Genomic DNA, 10,839 nt, shown 5'->3' with positions numbered 1-10,839 from the left:
TGATTTGTGACACAACGAAATAAAGGAGTATAATATAAAACAATAGTCGTGATTCTTGTGTCACTCAATATAGATTGTTATATCACGCAGCCCTAACAGAATTTTATTATTGATGATTGATAGTGAAAAAGATCATCTTCCAGTGAAAAACTCCCTTCAGCCCTAATTTGTAGTTTTGAGCTGTCTACACTATTTGATGCTTGGTACTAACTGGGGAATCTACTGCAGTATGACTGTCAACATGGAAACTTACAACAACATACAAACAAAGGAAAATGTTAAGCCTCACCAGTTCAAATACTAGCCTCCTAGTATCCCAAAAGTTTTTTCCGGTTTATGACAAAATAACCACAACGCAGCTAATTTAGTATGTGGGCTGAACATCATTCCTGTCATCCAAAAAACGTTTTAAGGTTTTGAAATGACCAAGTTCAAATTTACACACATCCAGAAGCTGAAGGAACCCTGTGAACACAACAGTGATCTAACTGTGTCTCTGTAGACTGACTGTGTTCTGTGAGAATCACAGAGCATCTTTATAGACGCATGAATCACGCTGGTCGTAAACAAACAGCCTGTCTGCTGACAGTGAACATCTCTACCAGGAAAACACACACACACACACACACACACACACAGGCATGCAAATGTACACACACTATAAAAGGAGTGAAACAAGGATAGTGAATTATCTTCATCTGAGGTTTTTAGTTCTCATAAGTGTACTAGGCTGCCATAGATCACACATACATACACATCATGCTACAATGCAAACAAACATATAAATACACACACAGTCAAGAGCTACATTCATTCACCTCTGTCGCTCCACCAGGTTTTTCAAGTTTTGAGTGCCACAGCAAACCTCTGTGTCTTATTAACAGTATTTACCAGCAGAAATTCTGTTATTCTAACAGCCTTGCTACAGCCGGAGTACTCATGGTTTCTGTTTAAAAGAGTATCCATAAAACTCCATAAATGTAGCTTTGCACTCAGTGTTTTTTTAAAGGGTCAAAATCGATGCGGAAGAACCAGTGTTACCATCTATTATTCAACGCATTCTTCTCCCTTGTCAAAACTTGGTGCCTACATTACCCACAATGCAACTAAGTCACTGACAGCTAAGAGATTCTGGGGTTTTATGCTAGTTGCAGCTAGTAGTATGTAGCCTTAAGCTGCTAGCCTCAAACAGAGCTAGCCGCCACCGACGCTGACTCAAGTGACATCACTTGAGGAAAGTTATCAGACCAGCCATAGAGCCACAAAAGGCTTTATACAACTTCTTCACATATAGAGTAGCACTCCCCAACACCTGTAAACAAACCTTATTGTTTAATACTGTACATTTGCTGCAGTAAGCAACTTAATACCTCAGGTATGTGCTTTACAATACACACGCGTGGAGGCAGTGGGTGGTCTTTACTAGGAGCCACCTTAACAAATGTTAATATGCTTTGCTTATATAAAGTTTCTCCAACAAAGCAGGATAAAGATCAACATGACACCTTATTAACAATTGAACTTTAACATTTAAATGAACTTCCACATTGGGGCTATGAAGTTTAGTTTCAGTAGTTTATTTTTTTTTGTTCTCAAACATGCAAAAAAGTTGCAGGTATACTTCCTCCACACGAGCACCAACACATCTCTATTGAATCGATTTTTTCTAATCAATAAGATGCTGTCCAAAATAACTAGTGTCAAATCAAAACTATTTCTCTGCATCTTTCTCTTTCTCCCTGCTCTCCCTTCTCTCCCTGTTTCCAAATAAGCACTCCTGGAATGCGTAATTTTGTTTACAGGAAAAATACGAGCAGCACACAAACTCACACACAAGCCAGTCCAAGACTCTTCAGAGAATCTAGAAATTAATAATTCATTGAGTAGTCTGCAGTCTATCTGTAATTATTGAAATAGATTATTTATCAGCACAGGATCTAATTAAAATAGTCCTCCTTCTATTCTAGGAGAGGTTAAGTTGTTGTGCAAAACCCTAAACTTAACCTTGTATTACCCGAATTAGATATTATCTAAGACGAACGTAACCCAGAGGATTTCCTACAGAGTCACAACTCACTATTCAGAACTATTCACAACTACTGGCTCCAGCGGTGTCTTTCTATCCAGTATGCAACGGTGGAAAATTCCCTCCCTGGCATGCTGACACTAAATGCCACTTCTCCATATAGGTCTCAGCGGATTATTCCACATGTGGGGTCTCTCCACAACATCCTCGATATCCGGCCTCCCATGGGGGAAAATCTCAACCGAGAGCAGCGGCAGGGACAAAGTCGAAAAGATCCCCTGGATTACTGGACCCGTCTAATGACTGTTTGTGGACAATGACATAACCGACATGTGGGAAATAAATGTGTGTGAAAGGGTAAGATTAAGACAATGAAGCGTAATTTTCCCACCCTGTGGGATTTGGGCACACGTGTACATGTACACAGAGCGAATACAGCAGACGTGCAAAAGCAGTGATTTTTTGGTGTGTTTACAGTGTGTAAGGAGGTGGAGATTCTCAGGTTGAAGTGGGTGAGTGTACCAGGACCGGGAGCAGTTTGGGGTTCAGTATCTTGCTCGTGCACCGGGGGGGAGTCGGGGATTCTTCTGATTATTGGACAACACGCTCTACCACCTGACCCACAGCCGCAACCTTCACTAACATCTTATATAATGGCGGTCAGTTAGTCAAGAGCATCGGACCACCACTCTCCTCTCTGTCAATCTGTCCAAGGTCACAGTTGTCTGAAACCCACTCTCCCCTTTTCAACTTCCTCCAGCCTTCACTTGAGCCCTTTTCAGACATGGAATCTGTAATATTGCTGACTTTATCTGCAGGTTCAAGTGATGGCATTTTGTCATTCATGCAAAAGTGACTTTCACATTTCTGTTCTTACAGCTTAATTTATTCAAAACAGCCCATTTATGGAAAAAGCTGCTTAGTAGCAGCAGGCTGCATCACTGATGGATTTTTCACTCATGGCGGTCATGTATCAGTTTTAGCATTTAACATTATTAGAGTGAATTCTGCTGCCTATTTTGAAGCATCCGACTGTGGAAAAGCATTGCATGACAGGACATTATGTTGATTTAATTTCTATTAACTCACATCCTGATGTAAAGTGTTTTGCTGGATATTCATTTATTGATCCACACAGCTGGCATTAAAGAACATTGGAAATATATAGAGTGTTTGTGCTGGTCAGCTTATTGCTGAGGTTATAGAGCTTTTAACCTATTTTGCACCAGTCAGACCATGAGGGGAAAATAGTAGAGTAGAGTTTGGGCATTAGAGATGATCACTGAGATTACACATTTATTACAGTGATCTTAGTGATATTTAATCTAAAGCCAACCTAAATTGACGTCTTGACTTTTACGTAAAAGTGTTCAGGGTTGTTATGTTGAGACCAACATGTAAATTGCCGTCAGATAAAGGCAACGGGGTGCAAGTCTCAAATGAGCTTTTTATTGTTGCTTGTCATAAACTGGAGGAGTCACTCAAGACTGGAAGCAGGAGCTAAAGCAATGACTAGAGCTGCAAGTAACAACGTTATTTTATTGATACATTTTTTGTTCAGTAAGATTAAGAATAGTGAAAATGCTCTTTATAATTTCTCATAATCCAATGTGAAAGAGCACCAATAAGCTCAAAACAATTGCAGCATTTCTGGCTTTTTCAGACATCGAGTACAAATTCTCCAAACTGATTTGTACAATAACTTAGCCCACACCCACAGTATGACTACTTCTTTGTTTGTGTAACTTTCTGTGTGCATTCTTCTGTGAATCACTCACATAATCACTTGTAAATCTTTTAAAGAAGTTACATTCTAATAAGGTTAATATTTAGTAAACCAAATATTATAATTACTGCTTCAGTAATAGAGCACGGTGGTGTTCATGCCTGATTGCTGTACAAACAGCATGTGAGCAAGAGCATGCTGTAATTCACCCTGAAGCTACTTTTCACCTCTTTTTTTTTTCTTAACCATGCTCCACAAACACTTTAAAGCCACCACTAAAGTTAAGAGGTGGAGAGTGTTTGAAAAGATTTTGAGGGGAGACTTCAACCTCCTGCAGCCTGTCACCAAATCTGGCCCCTAAAACCCTTAAAGTAGCCGGCTAATCTCTTTGTAGAGTTGATTGACTTTGGATCAGTTGTGACCTCCAAACTGTTGTTGTTGTTGTTATAGTAACACAGACTCACACAGGGTTTTTGACATTTTCTCTCAACAGTACATTAATGATTATGTAATTCCTGCTGTGTGCTTTCTTGTGCCTAATGTATGTGAGTAGTATTCTGTATCTTTAGAGTCCAAAATCAAACAACAGCTTGGTGAAAAGAGGGGCTTAAAAGCCTTACGAAGGATTCAATTCAAGTCAATTGTAACGATATTTCGTGTGTGTTATATTGTCTTTACTCAACAGCTGTCTGTGCTCTGGCAAAGCTAGCTCAGAGGAAACGGTGAGAGGGACAGATTTAGGTGAGAAAAAGAGAAATTTGTCTTTTTCTTTGACTTACAACTAATCTGTCATACGGCAGAATAATAGTTAGTGGAGGGTCTTACTTGTCTATTCAGAATTCAGATAAAGTCAGATGCACTGACCAGTGCAGAGTTACATACATTCAAAACTAGAGATGACAGGAAGACATCGGTTTCAGGGGCGATCAAATCTTTTGTTATCGGGACTAAACCCTGCCTGGCTCCTCAGTACTAAACACTGATCAGAAGAATCCAAAATCTTGTTCATGTAAGGCCTCCATAAAGCACTGAGCTTTCCTTTTATCACATTGAATTTGAAGCATCACAACTGACTCCATTTAGAAACTTTCAGTTAACAGAACTCTAGGAAGATCATTTTCTTTTGATTAAGCAGCCCTTGTTCAGTGACTCAGCTTAATTCTGAATGCTTTTAAAACACACAAACACAGACAAACACCAATACACTCTGCTTTATCAACAGTTTCGGGACCCCTGTTGGGTCGGCGCTGTGTACGACGCCTACCGCCATCTGTCACAAGCTGTAGCTTAGAGCCACATTTTAACAACCAGGCAGACCGTTCAATGCCACTAAACTCCAGAAGCACTCGTTGATTGGAGGACTCGACAGGTGGAGAGAAGAAGAGGAGGAGGTGAAGATAAGGGTCAAATAAAGAAAGAGAAAAGGCGTGTAGGGAAGGTCAGTCTCATAATATGCACAGCTTTTATCCTGTCTGAAGCAATAGTAGTTTGACATTTTGGGGACGGGATGTGTTCATGACGGTGACTCAGGGTGCTGTTATACTTAAGTATGAACCTGGTTTTTAGAAGTTATTCTGACGTCAGGCAGGGAAAAGCATGTTAGTGTGTTATCATTTAAACAGGAATAACCTCATTGCATGTCCACACCAGGTCATGACAGACAGCTGTTGTGTTTCTTTTGTAAATGTACATATGCCTGCCATCACTCCCTCTTCTCTTTACAGGTTTTCACTGAGTTTTACTCTTCTCAAGGACCCTTTTTTTTTTTACATTTAAAGACAAGAAACAAAATCAAACTCAGCTGTTAAACCAACAGGTCCTTAAAGTGATCAGTAAGAATGCATATTTGAACATCTATAGTTCCATGGCCACCAGGCAAACTCCATCTGCTGATGAAGATCAAAATCAAAATCTCCAGAACACCTACTACATGACTTTCTTGACTTTCCATGGTCAAGAGTGAACTTTTAAACTCAACCGATTTGCACACTGGAGACAAAACAACAAGACAAAATGCCAAAGAATTACTGTGGTTGAATCTGACAGTAGAAACAGAGACTATGTAAGAGTTGAAATAAAACTAGATATTGTGTGGGAGTTTACATTAGTGTGGGAGGATAGAAGAGCATGTGAAGAGAAAAGATTTCAAAAAGAGCCTTTCTATCAACTTGTGAAGATCAGGCAGCAGTATGAGCAACTTTGGCATTCAGAGCTCCTATTTCACCCACACTGATGCTACAAGCAGCCGTGAACCCAAGTCAAACTTCACACCCACTTCCCTAAATCACTGTGTACCTGCAGGATGAGAACGAAGTAGTCGACAGGCTTGCCCCTCTGGTAGACGTAGTGATGGGGCGAGCGCTTGTCGCTTTCGTTGAACTTGATCTCCTGGATCACATCGGGGTGACGCAGGATCCGCAGCAGCACCTTGTCTGAGATCTGAGACTGGCTGAACAAGCTCACCTCTGCAGGAAGACAGGAGGAAGAGATGTAAATAGTCGTACTTTTAGAACGTTATAACATTGACCATAATACATTTCTGGATATTAATATAGTGAAATACACAGAGGTATTTAAAAAAATTCTAGAGATGCATCAACATAATTGAGTAGCAGGTCTTCTTACTGTAAACTAATTTACTGACATCACTGATACAGGTGCTTATTAAATGTGTGCTTTTAGTACAACATGACAATAACTTACATAATCGGGTGTGGCAAGTACATCTGTTTTACAACAGGTGATTCTTTTCTTAACAAAAGGAGCGTAACATTTATTTAAAGGCATAAACTTTGCTTTGACAACCTGAATTAATTAAAAGGATAACAAGGATCAAGTATCAAGTGATCAAGTAGAATTCAAAAGTACATTAAGCCTCTTTAAGTGACATAAACAGAGATTATATAAATTTGTATTAATCAGGGCTCCCAAATGCATTCAAATGAGGATTAGTATATGTTATTTCTTATATTCTGATATTCTGGTTTGCTTAAGTGTGAGACTCATGCTTAGTCTTAACTTTAAAAGTTTGTAGTGGACATCAGTGAATACTTAGGTATTTTTGAGTTAATACTGTATGTATGTGTTTATTTTCTTTGTCTATTGTTGTATATGTTTATGCTATTTTATACTTTATTTAAAGCATTTTATTGGTATTTCCTTCTCTTTGTTTGTTCTTTTTGGTGAACTTGTTATACCTGAAAAAGGTGGGCTCTTATTGTGTGTTCACTGGCACATTTACAGTGATTTTGGTTAATGTGCATTGTCGCTGTCAAAAATATAACTGTTGAAAAGTCTTTGGTTTATGTGCAGTCACCAACTGTCATAGGCCAGGCTGTTGCAATCAGAGCTCCACAATAAGTGCCTTCGACCCCACCCAAACTGAGAACAAAGAAACAGTGCAGTCTGCAAACAAAGCCCTCTGCAATACACAGTGAGAGGTGAGGCATATATATGACCAATGTTGGCTTTCATACTCTAAAGGGCAAACAAACTCCTTTCACCCTGGTTTACATATTAAAATCGGCAAGTTTGTCTGGTTTACTCAAAAAGGAAAAAAAAGAACAGTGAGTTCCTTCAGTGGCTCTGATGAAATGTTTCATTATTTTTTGTATGACTTTCAAGTCAGCTGGTACATTTTATGGGGGAGATTAGCTCCCTAGAGAAGCAAAGGGCTTAAGTCAAGTTAAGTCTATGTATTTTATATCTTCCTGGTTTGTTATTGTTTTTTTTTTTCCTCAGTTCAAAAGAAAATCTACTGACTGGTAGAGCTTGCTGTTGTCAAATACATAAGTCATTAAACTCTTGTAATGAATCATTACATTATGGTGTTATAATGCATTTTAAAAATTCACTGATATTCCTCATCTGGAATACATCTCTCAGTGATACTCTCTATAACAATGTCAATGGAGATCAAGCACAATCTAAAAAGAGCTTGATAATGACCATTGATGTGAACAGGAACAAAATAAGGAACAGGGAAACGCTAACGTCTTGGACTGAAAACAGAACCTCTAAAACATTACAAATAAAATTCCTGGGTAATAAATTGAGGAAAAAAAAACCCAACAATCTGAGAAAGAAAACAGAAACACACCAACATTTAGCCTGCAGAGGAGCAGACTCTGGTAGGCTCATGTGTCTGTGAGACGAGGAAGTGCTACATCATGCTAGCAGCGGCTAGCGCTTACTGTTTCTGGCAGAGCGTATCAGCTAACGCTCACTAACCGGATCCATTGCAACACGTTCTCAAGTGATTTGTAGCAGTGGCAAGGCATCACATCCAGCTGGCCAAAGTCCAGTCTTCTTGTGGTTGTAAGCACAGGCAGGCACACTGCTTCGACCTTAAATAGATCTTCCAAGTAAATAAACACACTTAAACCTCGTCCCAGCATGTATGGCCCTGCCTTGCTAGTCAGATGGCAGACGGATGACAGAAACCATCACATCCCTAACAACATGAGGATATTCATGCTGTGGCTAGATATCGAAGACATACTGTAAGTTCACATGTTTAGTTAACAAGTTATAAATGACCTACTGGATGTGTTTAGGTGACACTGTGATGAGTGATTGTGTGTCTGTGTGTGCATGCTTGCATCAGTCCATTCCCCACCTGTAGCCAGGAAGCGATGGGCGGCCAGCAGCAGCTGAGGAGAGACCTTCACTTTTGATTCGCTCTCGTGTTTGAAGGCAGAGAAGTCTCTCTTATTCTTATTTGGTGCCACCTTTTTCCTGTGCCGGTTATCAGCTGTGAAGTTACACACACACACAGCAGACAAAGTTATGTATTAAAAACATTACAATTAAAATCATCTCAGCTGCTTAAAACTTAAAGCTATATCAATGTCTAAATACCTGAAAATAGTCTGTTTACATTTATCTCAAAGAGAGGACAACAACAACCTAGATATGAATAATAAAGTAATTAAGTAAGATTGAGATGAAAACAACTGGCAGTAAAGACAAGCTGAGTGGTAAATCAATGAATAACTTACATTTTAAACAGAAGGCCAAACTTACTGTAAAGGTCCGATTCGTCCAGAATCTCTGATTTTATTATCTCCTCGATCACATCTTCAAGGGTGACTAAACCCAATACCTCGTAGAAAGGATCTCCCTCCCCCTCGTTGTTCACTTTCTGGACAATGGCCAGGTGGGATTTTCCTAAGTGGAAGAGAGAGAACCATGAGTGGTACTTTCAGCTGATCAATTCATCCATTCAACAAGGCCTTCCCATCAAGTACACAAGAAGAAATTTATTCATTAGACCATATGGACAGTACAAGTTGTTGAGAAACATTAAATGAAACAATGAATGAAACCACACAGCGGACCTTCAGGTGTTGCCATTATGTCTCTATTCTAATACGATTAACACCTTAAACCGAGAAATGTGGTTATAGATACTTGTTGTTTCATGATAACAAGTAAAGCACATCTAACAACAATGACATCTATTAAACAAATCAGAAGAGAACTGTGTTTCTTTCTATGAACAGATAAAGACCAAGGCAAAGCTGGATGCTTTGATTTGGCTCTTGGTAAATTGTTGCACCAATGCTACCGCTAACTGAGCTACGGCTATTATAAACAGAATAGAAAGGGGCCAAAACGGAGCTATATAATACAAAGTGACAATGTTACATCAACATCACAGTCATGTCTTGCTCATGATGGGATGTACAGTAAAAGCTTTCTTTAGGTGTTTGTGAGCGCTGTCAACCAGGTATCAGCTCTATTCTACATCTTCCCTTCAAAATAAAACAACATATAAAAGCCTTAATAAAAAAAGTTTATAATCATGCAGATTTCAGCAGATCATGTTATATAGAGCTTAGGCTATAAAGAAGCCCTCACTGTCGTCAAAATATTACTGTCTTTGCTATCTATTTATTGTTATTGTGCTTTACTTGTAGAGGTACTTGGTCATATCAGCTGTCGCTCTTGGTCATAGCCACATGTCACAGAACTCATGACTGAGGCCAGGTATGTACACTCCAACATACAAACCTGGTCGAGCCCGTCAATCATGACAAACAATCATATCATGATTGATTCCTATCCGATGGAAGCACATTAACTCATCGGCCCACTCCCTCTCCTTGCACCACTAATAGCCTGTTAATGTGTACAGGTCGTTACAGCTGGGGTTGGGTCTGGACTTTGGCCACGAGCGTTTCTATACAACACGAAAACACACATGTATACCAAGACGTACACACACACACACACACTTCAAATGCTGCTTCAAATGACAAACTGTTGGAAGAGCACATGGACGCTGGACAGCTGCAGATTCTCAGCCCCAGTGATGCTCTGAATTATTAATTCCATTGCCAGGATATCTGGGGGTTGGTCCCAGGATGGATGATAATTTCCTCCCCCCGGCCCAGGCAAACATACAGTGCGAGTATGGGAACAGACATGAAAGCAACTGGTTTGAACCACCCTCTGTCTCACACGTCCATGCACACACACACCATTAAGAGATTGGGTTTAAACAGCAGGCAAGCTGAGGCAGAGTGAGACAATTTGATTCCCAAATATAGGAGAAGCAATCTTCATTGTCAGTCACAACAGCACCTTTAAGAGCATCTGCTGTACGACACAGACACTTTGTATTCTCATTATCCCAAAAACCACTAGCTATCAAGTCTCAATAAAGGATAAAACGAGAGAAGACAAGGTAGAGAGAGAGGGGGAAATCACAAAGGTCCAACGACTGCCTCTGTTTCCAAAAAGAGAGCAGCAGATCAATGGGATTTACAAAGAGCTCCTATGACCAGCAATTAAAAAGAAGACCAAAGGCTATAAGTGTTTTGTCTTTGTGTGTGTGTGTCCTTGATGTCTGCCTGCATGTCGCAGCAAAGTGGGCGCTGCTGGCACGATGACACAAACACACTCCACACATTCTCAGCTTTGACCTTGCTTGGTTTCACTACATGAATAGAGCAGGGGGACATTGAGAAATCTATTTCCAACAAGGCCGGCTTTACTGTGGGAGCCTGTGATGTCGTGAGATGTCAGGCTGGGCGGGTGATGTACTGTATATTTTGTCTGGACGCTCGTATTGAAAGGAGGA

The 10,839-nt window shown here is 39.9% G+C and overlaps 1 protein-coding gene across 1 annotated transcript in view; it reads right to left on the bottom strand.

Annotated features, from left to right (window-relative positions):
- Window positions 1-9,107, bottom strand: part of LOC118325992 (metal transporter CNNM2-like) — a 29,630-nt gene extending 20,523 nt beyond the window's left edge. Inside the window, exons 1-4 of the mRNA XM_035658875.1 lie at window positions 9,092-9,107; window positions 8,778-8,921; window positions 8,371-8,505; window positions 6,048-6,217 (exon numbers count right to left, since the gene is read on the bottom strand). Of these exons, the coding sequence (XP_035514768.1) occupies window positions 6,048-6,217; window positions 8,371-8,505; window positions 8,778-8,921; window positions 9,092-9,107 (465 nt within the window). The remainder of the gene's footprint in view (window positions 1-6,047; window positions 6,218-8,370; window positions 8,506-8,777; window positions 8,922-9,091) is intronic.
- Window positions 9,108-10,839: the final 1,732 nt, after the last annotated feature.

The sequence above is a fragment of the Morone saxatilis genome, unplaced genomic scaffold, assembly GCF_004916995.1.
Source record: "Morone saxatilis isolate NCDOM2014 unplaced genomic scaffold, NCSU_SB_2.0 Contig16, whole genome shotgun sequence".
Lineage (NCBI taxonomy): Eukaryota > Metazoa > Chordata > Actinopteri > Moronidae > Morone > Morone saxatilis.
This window is presented reverse-complemented; position numbering and strand designations above follow the sequence as displayed.